At 43.3% G+C, this 21790-nt stretch overlaps 1 protein-coding gene across 3 annotated transcripts in view; it reads left to right on the forward strand.

The window, feature by feature from the left end:
* Positions 1–909: 909 nt before the first annotated feature.
* The window catches only part of BCAS1 (brain enriched myelin associated protein 1), a 43040-nt gene continuing 22159 nt past the window's right edge, over positions 910–21790 (forward strand). For 2 of the 3 annotated variants that reach the window (XM_064674178.1, XM_064674180.1), the window contains exons 1-6: positions 910–983; positions 1088–1169; positions 9314–9870; positions 15274–15429; positions 15935–15979; positions 18445–18579. In XM_064674178.1, the coding sequence (XP_064530248.1) occupies positions 915–983; positions 1088–1169; positions 9314–9870; positions 15274–15429; positions 15935–15979; positions 18445–18579 (1044 nt within the window). In that variant the 5' untranslated portion in view covers positions 910–914. The remainder of the gene's footprint in view (positions 984–1087; positions 1170–9313; positions 9871–15273; positions 15430–15934; positions 15980–18444; positions 18580–21790) is intronic. The other variant, XM_064674179.1, reaches the window with a different exon arrangement.

Genomic DNA, 21790 nt, shown 5'->3' on the forward strand with positions numbered 1-21790 from the left:
GGTTGTTTGATTAAAATTTAATTTCATTAAAGGAGTTGTTCTCATCCATGCCTCTCCAGCTTCACTGACTCATGCAGGCAGAAACCAGAGCAATAACAAAGCAGAAGGCACTTGGTACCCGTGGGGGCTGTGCAGGACATCCAGAAGGATGAGCACAGCTGCAGTCCTCTGCCTTCCTCTCTCTGGACACCTTCCTGTCTCAAGGTGTGGCTCAGAATACTTTCTCTTCACTGTTTATTTATTGATCAGTATGCACACATCTATATCCTGAGCCAAAGTCTAATAGGAACTTCCCTCTTGACTTCAGATTCCTTTGCCCCTCCACCACATTACAGGGAGTGTTTGGCCCCAAAGAATCTACAGTCCTAAAGCACAGCCAGCTCAGGGGGCACATAAATGTATTCTAAATTATGGGGAAAGGAAAATAAAACAAAAAAACCAGAAGGTTATGTGCACTTGTACACAGGAAAGAGACTGCAATTCAGAGTTTACAGGGCAATGCCTTTACATGCTGCCTCCTTTCTTTCTGCATTTTTTAAATGAAAACCAAACAAAAGCATACAAGCTGTTGTAATTTATTCACAGATTTAGGTGTTTTTCTGCTGCTAACTCCACGTTCCTCTCTCCTGAGCCCTAATGAATGATGCAGGTGTGATTGCAGCCAGTTTTCCTCAACAAACAAGAAAAGTTTGTTGGTTTGTACCATTTTCTGTGAGCACTTGTAAGCCCTGAGGATAATGGGCTTGGGGTAAGACTGGTTGGTGCAGCCTGATGATGGGGCAGGTGGGGCTTTTTAGGGACCTCAACAGCCTGTCTGTCCCCATTGGCTGTCTCTTAATTGGAACCAGGCAGCAAATTCATATTAATGAGGAAGAAAAGGTTATTTGGGTTTTTCCCTCCACCTGACAGGAACTATGGGGAATACACTGAGTGTCCCAGAGGAAGCTGAGGAGGACAATACCTGCACAGTGAAGAGCTACCAGGTAAGGGAGAGTTGCCCACTCTCATCTTCCCTGGTTACTTCCTATTGCAGTCTTTACACCCTGTGATGTACAAGTCCCAAGAATTGTATTATTTGCTCTTTCAGGCTCTCTCTGAATCTCCTGACACTGTTAAAAATGGATCTGCTGTATTTGCTCAGAATCATTCTCCAGCAATGAATGGTGAAGGTATGTACAGGGAAAAGTCCATTTGCCCTTCTTTTCCCATGAGACAGAGGTTTATCCCTGGGCAACAATAAATATTGGGGCATAGTTTCATAGAAGATGAGCTCTTGTGAATCAGTATTTTACAGAAGCTTGAAAGTTTCAAGATAACAAAGAGCAAAACAAGAAAACACTTCTGAAGTCCTCTGGAAGCTGTTTAATAGTTCTAGGAATTTGCTGGCCCACAGGAAATGGGTTTATTGAGTGAAGAGTTTGGTTAATGTGAAGTGTCATAATGCAGGAGTGGTTTGGTGCTGGACCTTTCTGTGCTGCTGCACAAAGCTCAGGGTTTGTGATAAACTCCCTGTGCTTGGGCTCTGGTGGAACCTGTGTCTCCAAGAAGCCCTGGAGGAATTGTTGCTGCAAGGAGCCCAGATCTGGGCTCTTCAGAGGGTGTAATGCAGCAGTGGCACCAGTACAAGGGGATCAATGGCCTGTTAGTGAGGATTTGTGTTTGGGGGGCACACAAGGGAATGTTTTGCAGCCTGCAAAGAGAGTAGGTCATGTGTTGGAAGGGAGAGCAAAAAAGTCCATGTCCTGGCTATGTGTTCTCATCCACAGAGTTGTAAAGCCTTAGAAACCACCTCTGCATTTTTATGTGAAACCATATTTCTGATCCTTTCAGTAGCAATTTCCAGTGACTGAAATGATAGAAATGTGACTCCCTCTTGTTCATTTAAACCTCTTGTTCTCTCTTTTTTTAGTCCTGTGACTTGAGTAGCTGCATTGCTTTACCTTCAAACATGCCAAGCAGTTCTTTGTCAACAATTAAATTTGTATGGGAATATCCTTTTCTGTCTTGTTTGTCATTTTAAAACTGTGATTTGCTGGGAAAAGTACTGTAAGGTGGCAGGTATTATACCTGCAGTGATGTTGTTATATCAGAGTTGCCTCTGGCCCTGAGCCTTGGCAGTTGCAGTGCCCTTTTCTGAGTGTGAGAAAGGGTCTTAGTGAATATTTAATGTACAGAAACCTGCCTTGCTCTCCTTGTAGAGGTAGCAGACCTTCCTGAAGAGAGCAGGGAACAGCTAAAATCAGCAGTGAGAACTTCATAAAATACATTTAACTGTGTCAGCTGCCTGTGTTTGAATTCTAGATAAGGCAGGGTGTAGCACAGTAGTTTATTCTTTCCCTCACAGTAATGAAATAAAATCTGTGTCCCTGTTGCATACAAACTGTGAGTGTTGCAGCTGAATAGTTGGTGAGGGCTCAGTGAGTGCATCCCATTTCAGCCCTGTGTGGGTGGGGGTCGTATGGGATGGGAACAGGTTTTCAAGGGATCACACCAGGGCAGGCTGGACCCTGAGCTGTCCCTGGAAAGGGAAGCCCCACTTCCAGGGCTGACATCTCGAAAACCTGGGGTGAACTACATGGCCTGAGCATTCAAAATTTGTTTCCAAGTAGTTTTGAAAAGTTATCTCCACATATTCACGGGCAATTGCTCTCATCCAAAGACATGTGTGTCTTCTTGCTTGTCAGCACCTCATTAATTCGCTTTTCCACCCCTTGTTGGCTTTGGAGCCTTTGTGAGCAGCACTCAGAGAGCAGCAATGCTCCTGTTCACAGCTCTGCAGGTTCAGCCATGTTCATCTTACCAGCATTTCCTTTGCACTGGATTTCTTCCTGCTTTCAGAACATGATAAAACCCAACAATTCTCCTAAATCTCTGTGAGGAAAGAAAATACTTTATAATTCATCGCTAAGAAAAATACTTTATTATTCATTATTAAGAGAACCCTCTCAGCCTGTTACACACACTTGAAAAATCTAAGTTTAGACAAAAATAATCAGCCTGTTCTGGTGATATGCAGATGGCACTGATTACAGCTCAGAATCTCTGTTCCATGGCTGATTTCCTAATCCCATCTCACTATAAGGCAGTTTAAACAGTTTCCTACTAGAAAAGCAAAGCCTTTATCTGAGTGTTTCTGCTGGTGTAAACTAGCAAAGTTCTGGGAAGTAAATAAAAGCCAGATGATTTACACTGTCTGAAGACCTAAAAAATGCATGTACATTTTACCCTTAATACATAAAATGAAGCATATGGGATTGTTTTACTAAAATGGATTACCTAATTAATGTAATTACTAAATCAGTTTAAGTAGCAAGTTGAAAAATTAGACCGTCCTATGTTGATACTACTCGTATTTTAACTTTATGTATGTTTAAAAAGCAGTTAAATTCATTAACTGTTTAGATACCACTGGAATCTTACTGGTTTGTGCAATATCATCAAGGTCTTGGTGGAATAAAAGTGCAAGTGCTGTTTGGAGATAGAAATTATTACTACGGAAAACATAATTGAGAGTATTTGTAAAATGAAGTGATATAGTAAATAGTATAGTGTATTTTATGGCATAAAGTGAGCATTTTTGGGGAAGACAAAGGCTTAAAAAAGGCACTTGAAGCACAAGGATTTAATGAGAAGTGTTAGCTAGGGGCTTGTGCTCTTTGTCCTGTTAATTTGCATTCCTGTGATTGCCAGAGATCTGCCCATGTGCTGTGCATTAGGGGGTACAGCTGATAAATGAGTGTATGAAATCTGTATCTGTTAATATAATGGGAAAGGAATCCAGGGAGTTTAACTCCACATGACCAGAGGAAGGAACATTACTTGGAAGAGCCCCGTCAGCATCTGCTTCACATCTGGGGCAGCAGACTGGGGCTGGGTCCCTGCGTTTGCTGCTTCTGCTCAAACAGGCTGACAGCTGTGTGGGCTCAGGGATTCTTTCCATGACTTGCCTTTCCTGCTCCTACTGATTGTCAGGGCTGCAGACACTGCACAGAGGAGGAAGATGCACCTTCTCCCCCCACAATGCCATTTCAACAGCAGCAGTGCCCTCACTGCCCCTGCAGGACTTGTTGCTCTGCAGGCTCGAGGAGACCAGAGTTAATCCTGACTTTTCCTAATGTTCTGTGCTGGCCTTTAAGTACTTTAAGTAATATAAGTACTTGGTGAGCAACAGGTAAAGGGAAGATGTCCAGAACATGGAGCAGGAGAACACAATGAGAACAACTTCGCCTGTGTTTGGCTGGTAATTACACGCAGATCAAAACAATGACCTGCTCATAAAAAGCACAAAGGAATTACAAACATTACAAGGTAAGGAAGGTTTAGTGAAGATGCAACTCCTTTGTCCCAGAGGATAAATCTCATTCAGCAAATTCTGCTCCTACTCAGCATCTAACAGAAATTATGTATTGCAAGAGCCCTGTGTGCCTGTAAGGCCTGAAACACGTTGCCTTTTAGGTATTTTTTCAAAGAATGATCATCATTATTCTTGCTGCTGGCTTCTCTGCCCCAATTTCCATTAATTTCAGTAAATCTGTTAGGTAAATAACGATGGCAGTTAACTTAGTAAAACAAAATTATTTTTGGAGTATAAATGTGCTGTCAACTTTTTTGCATGGAACAGTGGAGCAAGACTGCAAAAGAATATTAGTATGTTCTTTCTTTAAGAAAGGGAGGAAATGTCTCATTTTACACTTCTATAGTGCACCTGAAAAATCAGTCATTTTAGCCTTGTCACAATGGTTTTTGAGGTCTTTTATGTCAACACAAAGTATACTTGGAGATATGGAAATTCTACATCTGCTGTAGCATTATGATGCTGTTCAATGCTAAATAACAGAAGGAAATATGAGCCTACCAAATATCTATAAAAATCTATGAGAAATATAAATGTAAAAATTCGCTCATTGTTGCTGGGTATTTCGATTTTTAAGCCTAGTGTTTGTGCAGTAATTCATTCAGGGCTGTTATAGCCCATTGTGCTGGCCTACACTGATGGAATTGTTGGTGCCAAATGTTGCCTTGCAGCCCTTGCTGGTTCCTTCAGGGCCATTACAATCTATTTTCCCCATGATTAGCTGAACTCCAGGGAAGAAAAAAATGCCCTGTTACTATAATTCCATTGCTGAGCAAAATATCTCTTTGTAACTGGATTGTATTCAAAATAGTCCAAGATACTAAGAACTTATTCGTAGCTTATGGTTGGCTCTGTTTAACTTCCAAAGAGACCTGACTCTTTCTATTGTCAAAAGCAACAGCATTAGCAAGTGTTTCTCCTAGGATTTATTATATGGCATGTTCAGGTGCTGATGGCTGGAAAGATGAAGAGAGAATGTTTACAGGGGCCTGGAGTGACAGGACAAGAGGGAATGACTTCAGACTGACAGAGAGTAGGGTTAGGTGGGATATTGGGAAGGAATTCTTGGCTCTGAGGGTGGGGAGGCCCTGGCACAGGTTGCCCAGAGAAGCTGTGGCTGCCCCATCCCTGGAAGTGTCCAAGGCCAGGTTGGACAGAGCTTGGAGCAACCTGGGCTAGTGGAAGGTGTCCCTGCCCATGGCAGGGGGTGGAACGAGATGCCCTTTAATATCCCTTCCAAACCATTCCATGATTCTTTAACATTGCACAAACCATTACTCTGTGCAGTTTTTCTCAAATCGAGGGGAAAATGTTGGTCTAATCTACCAAATTTCAGAAAAAATATCCTTGTGAACCTCCAGAAGAGGGGATTTGTGTAATCTTGGTGTTTCCTTTTTAGCATATCCTGATGAAGTGAAGGGAAAAGCAAGACAAATCTTCTGCAGTGTGACTGTCTTTTGTTAAACACTTGAAAGGAAAATGCCTGTGCAGTTGTAGCAGGAAATGCAGACTCACAGCAGTGCTGTAAATTGTGTATTGATTTTCATTTCAGAGCAGCTTTTAATCTCATTCAGAAAGAGCTGCTTTGATCTACTTGCAGACCTGGCCTAAAATCTGGGAGGTTTTTCTTCTCTTCCTAATTCTACCTCTGGAGTGGGAAATAATTTTTTGAAAGAATGGCACTTCTGTCTCTTTAAAAACAAGAATATCATGCACTTTTCATCCAAATACTGCTGTTCAAAGCTTTTCTCTTGCAGTTTGCTGTGACTGGGGCATGAGTGAGACTCCTCTGTGCAGCCCAGCACAGCACTGTCTCCTCACTGGTGGTGGGATCTGCTTTGCCTGTGCCTGAGCAGACTTTCCCTGAAACAGTTTGAACTGTCCTGACACAAGAGACACAGCAGAACTCAAGCCAGTGATATTTTCCAGGTCTTTCATTCCTTCCATGATAATTAGAGATAAAAGGAGCTTGATAGGTTCATGAGCTACTTCTTGTTTAGTTGGTTTGCTTAATGATGAGCTTATACTCCTATTTTTATACTGAAGACAGTTTTCCTGTGTTTCATTTGTTATCTGTTACATAAAGCAGAAGTTCAGGATCTATTACAATTATTTTCCAATGGATATTGTTTCTCCTTTCTTTAGCTGGGAAAGGATTTGCTTTTTGCTTCCTTCCCAAGTTTCCAACTATAATTAGGGATTAGTGCTTCAGTTCTTTTTCATACATTACTACAGGGGGCTTAGGAAAATATAACTGATCCTTAGTGGCCCCAGCTGAGTAGCTGAATAGGTGGTTGAGTAGCTGCTAATTTGTACCTTTGCTTTGCATGTCAGTACATTGAAATAGGTGCTCATGAAATATTGCAGAAGAATATTGCTGGCCAAGGATTCTTGCCAATGGAAGTTATTTTCTCACATGAATAATGGCAGAGAGAATCCAGGGAAAGAAACTTTCTCAGTGAGCATAGAAAGCAAAAATCTCTGTCCCTGGCCAGAACAGGTTGTGCTGAGGCACCGTGGTCACTCTGCCTTAGCCTCAAACACAATGAGAAAGCAAATGGCATGTTAAAAAATACTGAAAGTAGAGGAGTCAGGAGCCAGGTCCCAGCAGCTGTCAGGTGCTTGTGGCAGCTGTGACTCCTGACACCACAGCCCTGACTCTGTCAGCTGTTGCCTCCACTGCTGGTAAGGATTTTGGTCAAGTTCTTTGAGATTTGTGCTGTCACACTCTGGTCACACCCTTCCTGCAGAGCTGCCTCGAGCTCTGGGGTCCCAGCACAGAAAGGACATGGAGCTGTTGGAGTGAGGCCAGAGGAGGCACCAGGATGACCAGAGGGCTGGAGCAGCTCTGCTGGGAGGAAAGGCTGAGAGAATTGGGACTGATCAGCCTGGAGAGGAGAAGCTTTGGGGTGACCTAACTGTGGCCTTCCAGTACCTGAAGGAGCTCCAGGAAAGATGGAGAGAGACTATTTACAAGGACCTGGAGGGACAGGACAAGGGGGAATGGCTTCAAACTGAGATAGTAGGGTTGGATTGGATATTAGGAAGAAATTGTTCCCTGTGAGGGTGGGGAGGCCCTGGCACAGGTTGCACAGAGAAGCTGTGGCTGCCCCATCCCTGGAAGTGTTCCAGGCCAGGTTGGACAGGGCTTGGAGCAACCTGGGCTAGTGGAAGGTGTCCCTGCCCATGGCTGGGGGTGGAATGAGATTATCTCTAAGGTCCCTTCCAAACCAAACCATTCCATGGTTCTTGGGTTTATGGAAGCTCTTCCCCCTGCTAGTCAGGATCAACAAGTGTGAAGCAGGACCCTCTAGCAGGTCACCAAGTTAAGACCACTGGGAAGGGCTGGGTGTTGGAGCTTTGTTCTCCTGGGTTTGCCCAGGGATGTGACCAAGAGTGTATCCAGGGTTTCTGGCACTGCCACAGAGGGACAGTATCACATACAGACACATTGTACAGTACCTGCTGATGCTTGGGTGGTGTTATACAAAATCCTTGGGAGAGGCGGGAAGTTGGGGTACTTTTGGTGTGAAAAGCTAAGAGGTGGCTTTGAAAGCTGTGATCTAAAAACACTCTGCTTGCCTGATCTTAAAAAAGACTAACAAATGCAGCTGAACACCAAAGGTCTGCGCTGTGTGTGGAAGACAGGTGTTTCAGTCAGGTTTTGTTGGTATCTGGGATTTATTTCTCTTAAAGTAAAATGTGAAAGGCATAATATTGACTAGACTATTACAATTATAATTTGAAATAATTTCAATTTTTCATTGAAACTGACGATTTTCACATTCTAATTTAGCAAGTCACTTTGAGGCTGTCAGTTTTCACAGTTATAATTAAGTAGATCTAAATTCATCCCTGAAATCTGTGCTGATGATTGACAGGGAAGTCAGATCTATATTCTAGTCAAAGGAGGGAAGAGGAGCTGGAGCTGAGGGGGAGCTGTGCAAGGTTTACCTCTTGACAAGCCTCCTCTTGTGTACTGGGGTTTCACACCACATCATCTGTGATTCAGTCTCCCAGCCACAAAAGAGATACAAGAAAGATTATTTTTCTTTTTTCTTTTGTCTTCTATAAAGCAGGAACCATCTCCTCCTGTGCAAATCTGGTCCTAGGGATTTTCACCTCAGCTGTATTATGAAAGTGCCCTTGTATTATAAAATATACTTTTAAGGTGAAAGATATTGCACATCTAAAGTGTGATGTCCCTGTGTGTACACAAGGGGGAATGATTTGTGAGAATTTTGGTGGGGGAAATGTGATTCATCCATACTGTTGGTGGGTAAAAAGAGTCAGAAACATAAGGATAAGAAGCATGGCTTGGATGTGATTTATAAGTATTTAAATCAGGCTTAAAATAACCTACAGGCTATAGAGAAGTGCAAGTAGAAACTGCACCGTGAAGAGTGGGCAGCAAGGCAAGGAACAGTGCTGGAAAAATGAATGAAATAAGTCATGACTGCAAAGCCCCCTGGGGAATTTGGCCAGCCAGGAAACAGGACCAGTCCTTATGGTTTCCATTCTTTTTTTCCTCTTTAGCTTTGGCAGAGGAAAGTGTAATATATTGGTATATGACCATCTCAAGTTTTATTGAGTGGGGTTTTTTTTGCATACTGCTAATTTTAATGTAATTTTACTGTGAGGTCCACTGGGCTAAGCAGTAAAAATGTGGGTTGTTATCTGACTTTGGCAGCTGAGAGGGGGGTGTGGAGGAGGTATAATTTGCACTGACTTGGATGAGGAGTGGCAGGAAAGAAAATCAGCCAGGCAGGTGTGATGGATGAGCAGAAGCTCGTATTTAGCATGGGAAGGCAGAGGGTCCCAGGTGAGCTGCCCCCTGTGTGCTCCTCCCCGAGGCCCCACGTTTCAGACCCCATTTATTAAAGCACTGTGATTAATTGCACACCCAGTACAACTCCTTGGCTGTGCCGGATAATTCCCGTTCTATCCTTCTGTTTGTAGTGGATGCAAAGGCGAGTGTTGCCCGGGATAATGTGGCCGTTTCTTCCCCGAAGACAATGGAGCAGGGCCCCGCTGCCGAGGCGGGCGGGCAGAGCCTCGGGAGCGCTGCCAGGAGAGCTGGGCCAGCTGCGAAACCCCGCTCTGTGCTCGCCTTCTCGTGGGCTGTACCAGGGCGTACTGAAGATCCAGCGACGGATTCATCACTTGGACCGGCGAAACTTGATGTCAGCCCTGTGTCTCCCAGTGGGAACAAAGCCCTGAGTGAGGGGGCAGAGGTTCCAGGGGCAGCTGTGCCGGAGGAAGGCTCCGATAAAAACCTGAGCCGGGCACCGCTGCAGGACATCGAGCTCACAGTGTCACCTGAGGGAGAGGATGTGGCCACCTCAAAGCCAAAACCAGTGACCTTCTTTGACAGGATCTTCAAACTGGAGAAGGGAAAGGAAAGGAGTAAAGCACGAGGTGATCCCCAGGAGGAGCGGCAGGCGTTGGACGTTCCTGACGGGAGCATCAGGGCTGTGGGATTACAGAGCACGTCCAATGGTGTCCCACAGGGGAAGGCAAGTGCTGCTGTACAATATCCATTCACTAATGAATATTGGGAATATTAATGGAGTAGGACAGCTTCATGCTGTGATGGCTGTGAGTGAATGTGTTACCACAGGTGACGCCCCGTAGGGGTGGCTGGAGAGAGGTGTGGGAGAGGAACCTGTGGTGAAGTGGTGAAGCTCTGGCATCTGTCTCATGGCTAAATGCTGGCACTGACCTCGAATTTAAATTAATTTTTAATCCTCTGAAAGGTTTGGCCAAGATTGTTGTGTCCTTAAGAATTGGACTCGATGATCCTTGTGGGTCCCTTCCAACTCCTGGTACTCTGTGAACTGTCTGTGTCCACGCTCTAAAGCCAGGATGAACAGCAGCCAGCTACCAGTGAAAGCAAGAATACCTGAAAGCAAAAAACTAAATGCTTTAGGAGCTTGGAGTTTGGCCTTGGATGGTTTTAAAGAAGTTCTTTGTTGTGTTTTGTGCCATTTTAAAAATAGTCCCATTTCTTGAGCAATAGCTGCTTGTTGAAAATCCTACATATTACAATAAGCAATATTATGCAGCAGCAATTTTTTTTACTCCTGGCTATTGTGATTTTTTTTTTTTTAACCAAGGAAATCTGGTCCATTAGAATTGATTTTACAGGATGAGAATGTGATATAAGAAACTAACTGTGAGAGCACATTAGTCAAAGGAACTGAAAACAAGTATCTGTTTAGATTTTACACTTCCTGCAAAGTCTGATATCAGCAAAGATACTGTAGAATTAATTTTCAGGTGATTAACTTCTGAATAAGTCCATCCCTTGGATGGGGATAAATGGCAAAACTTTTACTAGTTCTGCTGGAGAGGTGGAATACACTAATTATTGATCTAATTCAAATCCTATCCAATGTGAGGGACTGGAGTTTCATAACAACTGGTTTTATTGGCCTAGTTCAGGCTCACAAATAAGACTGCTGTGTGATCCCTAATGCTCTCAGTAGTGCTGAACACAGTTCACCAGTGCACTGCTTGCACTGACAACATTGCAGGTTGTCCCCAAAAGTCTCTTTGATCCTCTACCTTGTCTTCTGTATCCTAGACCTTCTCAAATTTGAAATCACATTTCTTGTGTGAACTTAAAATTTTTAATGTTTTTCTGAACCTTCGTTTGTAAGACAAAACATTTGCATTTATGACCAGTGGCCTTCTAAAGTGGCCCCATCACTAGTGTTTCAGACAGCTACAGGGGCATTTTTTTAAAGAATCCATAGTCTCCACCAAGGAGAATATAAAGTCATTCACTACCTAAACAGAACAGGGGGGATAATTCAGAATGAATAATCTGTTCAGTGCACACTGGCACTTCTATGTGTAGCCTATGAGAAGGAAGCCTTTCAACACTGTAAATTCCTGAAGATTTTTTTGACTAACGCACACAATAACTTTTCCTTGTGGCTTGCAGGAATTGTTACTTTTACAACCAAAATTCCTATTTCCTGGTTTGCTGTCATTGCAGTGACACTACTTTCACGCTGTGGGGTGTGAAAGGTCACAATTGGTGCTGCTGAAGTAACACAGTGTGAAACTCTAACGGAATAACAATCTGGAGGAGTTTTAACCAGAAGTCAGAGTTAAACACTTGGTGGGAGCAAATAGTCATGCTGAAAGCCCAAGTAAACCAGTGCTGTATGAGCAGCCATCAGGGGACAGGACAAGATAATGTGAATCTTATTCTACCAGTTCTAACAGTTCCTGGAAGCACTGTTCATTCAGATCAAGCTTTGTTATATCAGCACTGCCCGTATTTCTTACTAATTCTTACTGATTTGGAGTTGTCTTCAAGTTGTCTTTTACCTACCCACATCCTGGATCTCACTAATGGGAATAATCTGGACACCCCAGGCACTCCTGAGATGTTGGTGATGTTTGGTGTCTGAGTGTTTCAGGATCACACAACAGCTTTTTGGGGACCTGCTTGAGGACAGGTCTGCTGGGTAACAAAAGTGCCTGGACATCTTCTGTGTGTGCCTAAATCTGTACCATGGAAAGCCTTGAGCACTCACAAAATCAGGGTTCAAGTCACTCAGTGTAAGTGACAGAACTGTATCACAGGTGAGTGAAATTTTAGCCTTACCCTTGAATTTCTGGACTATAATTTTGTATTTAATTCTTCCAACATGAAAAGGAAAATACGCTGGGGGCAGAGAGGAGTTAAGGACCTTTTTGGGAAAAATATATCAACTAAACACTCCAATATGTTGCCAAATTTAAGTCCATTTCTAAAACAAAGGCCATGGCTCTGCCTTGCAGCACAGTTGCCTTCTGTTCCCCCTAAAGTTTCTAGTTCTTGTGTAGGATGGGAGAATGACCAAGTCTAATTTAATTACTGTTACTGTAGTAACTACAAACTGTTACCAAATAATCATATTAAAAATCCAGATATTGCTGCCAACAATTCCTTTTTTCCTTTTTTTTTTTCTTGTTTTTTTTTTTTCTGAGGATTATGACTTGTAGTATCTGTAAAAGCTAAAAGCAAAGCAAAGTTTCCCTGAATTGAGTGCCAACACAAAACAAACAGCATTGCTGGTAAGTAAGTGAGAGGCTCCACAGTTGTAGCTTAAGAGCTGCACAAACATTCTGTGTTTGGTGAACCACTCTTTATTTTTGTGGTCTACAAAACTACATTCAGAACACAGCATAATTAAAACAAGGACAGAATTCATGAATTCATGAAGCATTTACTATGTAAGCCAAAGAAAAGATAAATTATATGCCTGAAATGTTTCACTGAGCCATGATTCATGCAAACAAAAGTGCTGGCAGGAATACATTCTTTTGATATGTTTTTTTTCTGATGACTGAACTGAAACTACAGTATAAGTATTTAAGGTGTTTATTACCCCTAAATTTGGCTCCTCAGAGAAATGAATTGAACATTTACATAGGATCTGTTAACTCCTAATACTGACCTTCTGTTATTCCTAGACTTTCTCTCATTATTTGCCCCCAGGGCTTTGCACAGGGAGCTGCTGCAGAGGCTTTTGTGGTGATTTTGTGGCTCTGAAAACGTGATAATGTAGGACTGTGCATTATCTCTCCCTGATTTATATGCTGATGGCCCGAGTCTGTGCTCCTTCCTGCAGCAGTATTCCCATGGGAGCACAAGATGGATCACAGCATCTGTCAAAGCCTGTATTTCAGTTGTATCTTGGTAATTAAGGGCAGCCTCGGACTGGGAATCCTGGAGTGAGGATACTCGTGCAGTGGTGGGTTATGGGGCACATTTGTGCTCTGAAGTTGGAGTTCAGGGATTTTTGGATAGTGCTGTACTTCAAGCTCTGCAGTGTCTGCAATGGCTTTCCAGGGAGGTTTCCTGGGATAGCCAGTGCTGCCAGAGGTGGTACCTGGCACCTCTGAAGCTGCCCCAGCTGGTATCTGCTGCTGGAAACAGCTGAGTGCAGCAAAGTTCTCTTCCTCCTAAAGTGCAGCCCAACATCAGGGCTTGGGCTTGTGCTGTAATAAAAAAAAAATATCTATTTTGTTTATTATTCTCGATAGCATCAAGTAGGAAAGAGCTTGATGGCATCAAGTCCCTCAGCTGTGAAGCTGGTTTTGTTTAGCAACATATCTTGTGCCTCCTGCTCCTCTGATCTCTTGCCTCATGGCTCTGTTGGCCCTTTAACATCTGAAAGGGAGCCAGCATTTGTCACAGGAGCTCTTTAGATGCCATCCCTGGCTGTGGGGCAGCCCTGGCCACGCATGTTCTGCACAGCACAGATTGTTCCTGGAGCCACTCTGGCCTGGAACTGGCAGCTGGACAAAGTGGTGTGTTAGGCCCTTGTCAGAAACTTCTGAATATTTGAGGCACTCAACCACTGTGCTGTGATTCTTCCTGGGTAAACTTGGAAAATGGTGGGTGGAGAATTAAACAGAAATCTGTACTTGCATTTGAAGCCTTGTGTATTTAACTCCCTAAATGCTGTGTGGAGACTGATCACTCCATGCTCAGCCTATCCCTGTCAGTTTATCCCTCTGAAGTTTTAAACCATTTATGCATCTTTAGTCAACTCCTTCCACTAGTGACCTGGAGAAAGCTATGTCCTCTGCAAATGTCATGCAAATACTGTGGGATGTTTAATTGCCTAGCAGAGGGAAAAGTTCCAGAGAACAATTTTTTTTTTTTTTTCAACTTTTCACACCAAAAAAAGCACTGAACTGTAATGGGTAGGTTAGGGATAAAAACCTTGCTGTCCCTTAGACCTCCAGGAAGATGCTGTTTACTGGAGACACCTAGACAGGCTCATCTGTATTTCTTGTCCTGATTTCTCCTGTGGAGTAATCAGGTTTCCTACAACTGCTTCTCTAGTCATTCTTTCTTAGTGACCAGATCCCTTCTTAGTGACCCAATGGATACTTGGGTACTGCCAACTAAATAGTTGGGGATGGTAACTTCTGCTGAAGAGTTATGGAACTGCCAGGGTGGTCTGCTCAGTTTTAAATCCTCACCAAAGTCAAGGCCACCATCGTGCCAGGCACAATTTACTTTATAAATGGGCAGATCAACCCTGCACTTACAGTGTAGATACACTGATGGAAGGAAGGAGGATTATTGGTAACACTCGGACATCACTAGCCAGGTGTAGTACTAGTAAATATTTAAAAAAGGAGGTGCTGAATGGGCCGTGAGGACTTGTCTCAAGCCACTCTCTCATGACAGCACTTGTGTTGAATTTACCTGTGCAGGCTCAAGGCAAAGGTGGTCAGAATAGCAGGCAAATTGAAAGTGAAAGGGTGCCAAAAAATAGCCATGACCCTTGTTTAGGTGTTTAAACAGAAACTGAGTGACTTAATATTGCATACTTATGAGTGCTTGAGCACTGGAAAACTCTTTTTGGGCTCTGGGAACTCTAATTCCATGAAGAGAGGAGGCAGCTCCATCTGGCTCAGTAGAATCGCTTTGGGTTGTTGCCTTTTTCCTTCTTTTAATCTGTGTCATGTTTGTGTTTGCTAGATAATAATTATTCCTGGAATGGCAGAATAGAGTATCAGAAGCAATCTTTGTATGGTACAATCAGACACTGAGCTGTCAAAGGCCAAAATCTCAGCTTTTATTTTCATTCTTCACAAGTTCAGCCTTGAAAAGAGAAGAGTGGTGTTTAGGATGCTGTGTGTGATGATTTGTGTTTGTTGTACTTGGTAGCTGAGAACAATGTTCCCCCAACCAAGAGCCAATGCTGAATATATTAGAAAAGAGGGGAAAGAGATGTATAAATGCTCAATTGTTCTGAACATGTAGGCTGGGGAAGTATGGTTGGAATTAGGGTTGTGACTCTCTGAGCAACAGAATGCAAGTCACAAAAGTTACTTTTGCATTCCACTGGGAAATCAGGCAAGCCAGGACTGAGGAATCTCTGCCCCCTTTTTTTTTTTAGGAGATAGATGACTGCAACCAAAAGGACCTACGGGAGGACTCTGCAGGTGTCACCAGTCCCAGTGCTGCTCAAGCTGAGAAGGCAGAGGTAAAGCAGGACAGCCCCCAGGCAGCTGCTGCAGGAGACAACTCCGTCATGAGCTTCCTCAAAACACTGGTGAGACTTTACCTTTCCTTTCCATCTCTTTAAGCTTTAAATTGCTCCTAAAAATCCCGTGTGAACATGAGCTGAGTGTGTTTGCTGTCACGGGCACTGGGGAGGGATGAAGTGAGAGGTGTGTGAGGACAGTGCAGTTGTGACCAAATGATGGGCACCTGCTCTGAAAACCTTTACTTCTGCAGAGATGCTTGTAGACCTGGAAGTATTTACCTGCCTTAAACACCTTCTGCATGAAGAAATTTATTTTTGTAACATCTCTAAGTTCATTTTTATGAATTGATGCGTAAACATGAATAGTAAATGTTCGATCCAGGCATTTTTCATTTTAGCCATTGACTTTAAGTTGTTGTCAAGAAATGTTTACAGGTATTGCTTCCCCTCATGTAGGAAAATTTATACTTTCACCTTTGTGCTAGAAAAACCTGCTGATTTCAAACGTATGATCTTTTAGATCTTTTGAAAGACTGAGTGGAGTGACTGTTTTTTCTCAAATACTTTTAAGGTCTCCCCAAGCAAAGCTGAAGCCAAAAGTGATTCTGAAGACAAGGTAGGCAGATTCCTTGTTCAGTCACTAGAGTTTCTGACACAGCTATTTCCTCTTCGTTATGTTGTTTTTTCAGCAATTGATGTCATTTGAAGCAACTGAAAATATTTTTCCCCTGAATAAATTTAAAAGGAAGATGAGAATAAATAGTGCAATTAATCATATCATCTGTTACAATCAAAATCTGAACTGTTGCATCTTCTGCAAGCTTGATGATGACTTGATAATGCTCTTGTTGTTGCTCTGACTTGTCCTTGATCTAAAACTTCAGGTCCCTGCAGTGAAAACCTCTGGATTCCACAGAAAAATTCCATTTGCCCATAGAGCAGAAGTTTTCCTTGCACTGTGATGAGACACAAAGAATAGAACCCTAAAAAAAAGGAATGTTTTACATATAGATATTAAGTAGCCAAAATCACTGAGCATCAACATTTTTGTTTTCTCTCCTATTTTTTTATCCTTTTGTCCCATTCAATTTTTGATAAAGCCTGATACTGAAATGATCAGTTTTTGCAGGAAGCTTCATGAGGACATGGGGGATATACATCACTCCCCAGCTGTAGCTCAATAACTCTGAAATAACTCCAAAAATCTTCAGCCAGGGCTAAGGTCTTCCCAGACATCCAGAAAATGCAGTTCTCAAACTGCACTGGCTCAGTGGGACCTGCAGCTCTTTCAACAGCTGTGAAAAATCCGGTTGCTCAGTCCCGTTGACATACCTGGCTTTGTCATGTGCTGCTGTAACAGGTGACTCTTGGTGCTGGGGTGCTGTCATTTGGAAACAAATATGCTGTTTGGGTTTGGTTTGTTATCACACTGGGAGGGTAAACAAGCCCAGATGACTGGCAGGATATGCAAACTCATTATGCAGAGGTTAAGTGGGAGTTCTCTTTTATTAGGAATTCCTTTATCTTCATGATCTTCCTGATAGGACATTTTTAGTTTATTAAAGGGGAAATAAGTGTAAAAGGTTACCTTATCAGTTTTCATGTAGAAAAGCTGCAGATTTTTCAGCTGATATGAAATAATGGTGGGGTTTTTTCCCCCTGAGAAATGATTTGTGTCTTAGTGGTAAAGATGTGTTTTCCCCTGGGAGCAGTCTGAGCCTCTCCCATGTGCCGTGGGGCTCTCAGGTGGCTGTTGCACTTTTGAGTCACAGAATCATAGAATATCCTGAGTTAGGTCTACAGTCCAACTCCTGGCCCTGCACAGACACCCCAACAATCCCACCCTGTCCCTGAGAGCGCTGTCCTAATGTTCCTTGAGCTCTGGCAGTCTTGGGGCTGTGAGCACTGCCCTGGGGAGCCTGTTCAGTGCCCAACCACCCTCTGGGGGAGGAACTTTTTGCTTTTTGCAGCAATGTGCTGCCATCAGGGATATCTGTGGCTCTAATCAGCTGGGTGAAGCCATGTGTGCTTCCAGCAGCCTGGGCACACCCTTAATGACTGTCCCTTCATCTATGTAAGCACAGAGTTAGAGCAGAGTCACTTCCTTGGAAGAGCTGATCCTTTGCAAGTTCAAACAAACCAGGAGTGTATTCTGAGATCTGCCCCAGACCACCAACCTGAGCCTTCTGTGGCAGACCCTGAGTTGTTCCCATCTCACTCTGCATTTGGGAATTTTGCCGGATATGAGAATTTTGCAGGATACTGCAGGAAAAAAGGCCAGTTTCCATGTGACTGGCCACAGCTGCTTCACAGCACAAAGCATTGGCAGGACTGGTGACTGCACTGCAGGACACAATCTTGGGACCAGGATCTCGACTCCACATGCTCATATGTGTCACATTCTGTACTCTGGACCTTTCCTCCCACCCTGCTGGTTAAACAACCCCAATATTTGTCCCTGCACAGGACAACCCCAAGAGGCACATAGCTGGGATTGTTGGGGTGTCCTGTGCAGGCCAGGAGTTGGGCTCTGATAATCCTTGTGGGTGCCTTCCAGCTCAGGATATTCTGTGATTCACACTGTAAACACTGTAGGCTGATTGCTTCTTTGGAGTTTGGGTCTCTGTGTGCTTCCATAGTTCCTGGAAAGTTTTATCAACTCATTTTCAAGTTTTTTGCTGGTTGGAAGCTTTTTTTTTTTTTTTGCCTTGTTGAAGTGTAAAATAAAAAAGAATGAAGCTTGCAAAGGGACAAGCTAGTTACCTTGGGCGTCAACAACTGAAGTCTCAGTCTTTGTGGGGTTTAGGTTTCAATTTAATGGAGATTTTAGAGGGAAAATTGTGATTTAATTTGGAATCAAGTGGATTGTCTTAGCTTTTATTTCACTCCTCATATGAAAGAAAGTCTCAGGAGAGCTGAGTAATCACTCAGAAGAAAAAAAAAAAACCAAACCCATGATTTGTTGTCCAGGGCAAAAAGGAGATGTTTACCTTTAATGCTATGTGTGTGAGTGTTTGAATGTCTTTCATGAACCAAATAACTTTGCAATAAGTGCTCAACTGCCACTGGTGTTGTACAAAGGGCTCGAGAGCAGAGAAGGGCCATGGTGGGCAGCCCTCTCCGAAGGCAGAATCCCCAACCAAAGGAGCCAAGAAAAAGAAGGCAGAGAGTCCCAAGCTGGGCCACAGCACATTTAGTAAACTCTTTAGGCACAAGGTCGGTATGAACCTCGAGCAGGAGCAGAGCCCTGAGCAGTAACAGATGGCTCCTGTCAGAGAGAGGAGTTGTTTAACTGGTGACTCCAACCAGCATCTGGCCAGATGTGCAGTGCTCTGGGGATGCTGTGTGAGCATTCCCGGGCCAGGTGGGATGAAAACCATCCTCACGTGCAGCGTTTCTCTCGTTGGGCCATCTGTGAGCTCAGGGTTCTGAAAGAACTCCTCTCACCTTCCCTGCTCTGTGATTCCCAGTTACTAACCCTGACTAAACCTCCCTGGCCACTACAAACAAAATCGAAGGTGCTGACAAACAATGAATTGTGTAAATGTGAGCAGAGCCTGCAACTGCAGAGCAGGCAGAGCTGCAGAGCTCAGTCCAGCTGCACTTCAGGCTTTATGGTCATTAACAGGCACCATCACATGGCTAAAATTGGTGAACTGGGCCATCTGATACAGCACAGAGAAGGCTGGAACACGGAATTTCCTTCAGAAATAGGTATTTCTCACTGAAAACAAGAAAAGTAATCGTTGATTGAAGTCCGGATATAGTTTGAAGGAAAAAACTCTGGTTTTGAAGAGTACTTTTAAGTGTTTTAAATGCACATTCAAAGGGTTGTTTCAGAGGACCAAAAATCACTGAAAGCTTTTGGTCTCAAGCTCTGTATTTAGGGGTTTCTGCAGTCTCTGAAGATAATCTTCCATCGTGCTCTGTGGCAGAGAAGTAGAGAATTGTAGCTTTTTAGCCCAAAGAATGCGGGAGCAGAGACCCTTTCACTGGGGGAGGCAAGTAATTAATATTTAATGCTCACTCAAGACACCCACATGGAATTTCTGGTGAGTAGGGGGCTTTATAGTCAAGGGCACAAGTCAAAGGGAGTTCTTTAACACATTTTCAACACAGAAATGTTCTTTCCATGTCACATTTTTGAGATAAGTCATCTGCATGTTGCTGAAGGAATAATAATATTCCCAATGGTTTTAAGTCTGCAATTCTTGCCACCAGCCTAAATTTAAGATCTCATCTCATATATACTATGTTGATAGCTAATAGTTTTGGTATTTAATACAATGAAAATACTAATTATTTGTTCATAATGAGTTAGGGCTTCCTGGTAAAAGCTACACCTGTCTAGGATTTTTTAAGACCCTTCTACAAAAATGCAAAAATCTTGCAGTGAATTGTAGGGAGAGATGCTTGGCTTTCATTGGAATATTTAATGGAACTTTAAAAAGTTATGGTCTGGAATGAGAGCAGTTATCTTTAAGGAAAGCAACAGCACTAAATTTTTACGCCAATAAAATCTGTGTTATAAAATGTCATTACTTTTAAAACAGCTTTTTCCTGTTTCCAAATTTATTTTCACAGTTTCCTTTCCACATACAAACTAAAGAAGCAATAGCTGAGAGAGCATTTATGGCATATTAAGAGTAAAGGGGATGGATTAAAATGGTGCCAACAGTTTGCTTGTGAGGCTGATTGAAAATGGCAATTCAGATTGGAGCAGTGATGTGACAGGCAGGCCCTAAAGTTACCAATTCTAGTAAAAAAACCCCTAGTTTGTATCTTTTCCTCTAAAATGCCTTACTGTGTGAACTAGATCACCAGGTAACAAATTTCTTTATCTGAAATGATAATTTTAATCTATTTACTCATATTTAGTTTTGAGCACTTCACTGTCTCCTGTGCAAATCTTCCAAAATAAACAGTTCTGTACATTAGTTAAGTTGACTATTAGCTTAACAAAAACATTGTTTTTCAGTCTTCTGTTATGTGAATACTAACTTTAAAGCAACTCCTGAATGTTGTTTTCAAACAGCAATGCACATCCTGATATAAACCCCTAACACAGTGTGATTTGTCCATTTGACCTCAGACCCAGTTTGGGTGGCATTCCAAACTGGGTCCCTCTCTACCCTTTCATTCCCATCCCTGTGTATTTGCCTTGCATTTCATGCCAGTTTTGCAGTGTAACTGTGCTGGTTTATGGGGTTTTTCCTTGGAAGAGAAGGGTTGGTCACTCACTTTGAGCACTAGGGCTGAAGCCAGTCCATGGTATTGTGCTTGTTCTTCCTACTTGCTCTGGATCCTGTTCATTAGAGCTGACCACAAAAAAGGTCCTGGCTCCTGCAAAATAACTCTCACCTGCTGTCTCAAGAAGTCCCCAAAGCCCAGGGGTGCTGGGCTCAGTTTATGGCTGGCTGATGTTTTAGGTACAGCTCAGGTAATTCTTCAGTGTGAGCTCTGCTGGGTGTGAGGGCTGAGAGAGGGGTGTATCACTGCCCAGGAGGAATTTCCTCCTGGATTTGTGTGTTCTGAGGAAATCAGGAGACACAGATCTGAGGAGGAGGTTATTACAAAAGGCAGACTACAAGGAAGAGACTTCTTACAAGAGCACATAGTGACAGGACAAGGGGGAATGGATTCATAGTGACAGAGAGTAGGTTTAAATTGGGCATTGGGAAGAAATTGTTCCCTCTGAGGGTGGGGAGGCCCTGGCACAGGTTGCCCAGAGAAGCTGTGGCTGCCCCATCCCTGGAAGTGTCCAAGGCCAGGTTGGATGGGGCTTGGAGCAACCTGGGCTAGTGGAAGGTGTCCCTGCCCATGGCAGGGGAGTGTAATGAGATGATTTTTAATGTCCCTTCCAACCTCAGCCACTCTGATTATATAGAAAAGGTAAATCCCACCCAATGCCCAAAAGTGTGAGAGGATGGGTTAAACCAATCCCCAGCACCTGCAGAGCTTCACTTTGTGGAACTGCAACTCCTGCTCCTACAAAGCCAGGGCTGTTCTGTGCCCTTGCTTTCCAGGTTGTCATTTGCCTGTGTTTTATATCCCAGAAAGTGAAGTTCCCCATTCTGAAGGCAGCATGAGCACATCCCAGCCTGGTGTGTGGCTCCCCATAGAAAACACCCAGCTCTGGTGTGTAAATGTGCCCTGGAAATTGCACATGCAGACATAGTGCAGAAAAATCTCTGCTAGTACCTTCAAACCCTGTGTAATGTGTTACCTGGACAGAACGGGAATATATGGAATATGGGAATGCAGATATAAATACAGCTATTTTTAAAGAACAGGTTGAGGACTGCAAGCATGGCAACATGAGCACAAAGCAGTGCAGGTAGAAGGAGGGGACCTGGCAGTGGTCTGGAAGCATCTCCTCAGCCTGGGCTCAGTTTCCATGGCTGCAGGAGCCAGGACTTTCACAAAC

The sequence above is a fragment of the Pseudopipra pipra genome, chromosome 17 (genome assembly GCF_036250125.1).
Source record: "Pseudopipra pipra isolate bDixPip1 chromosome 17, bDixPip1.hap1, whole genome shotgun sequence".
In the NCBI taxonomy this organism is placed as follows: domain Eukaryota; kingdom Metazoa; phylum Chordata; class Aves; order Passeriformes; family Pipridae; genus Pseudopipra; species Pseudopipra pipra.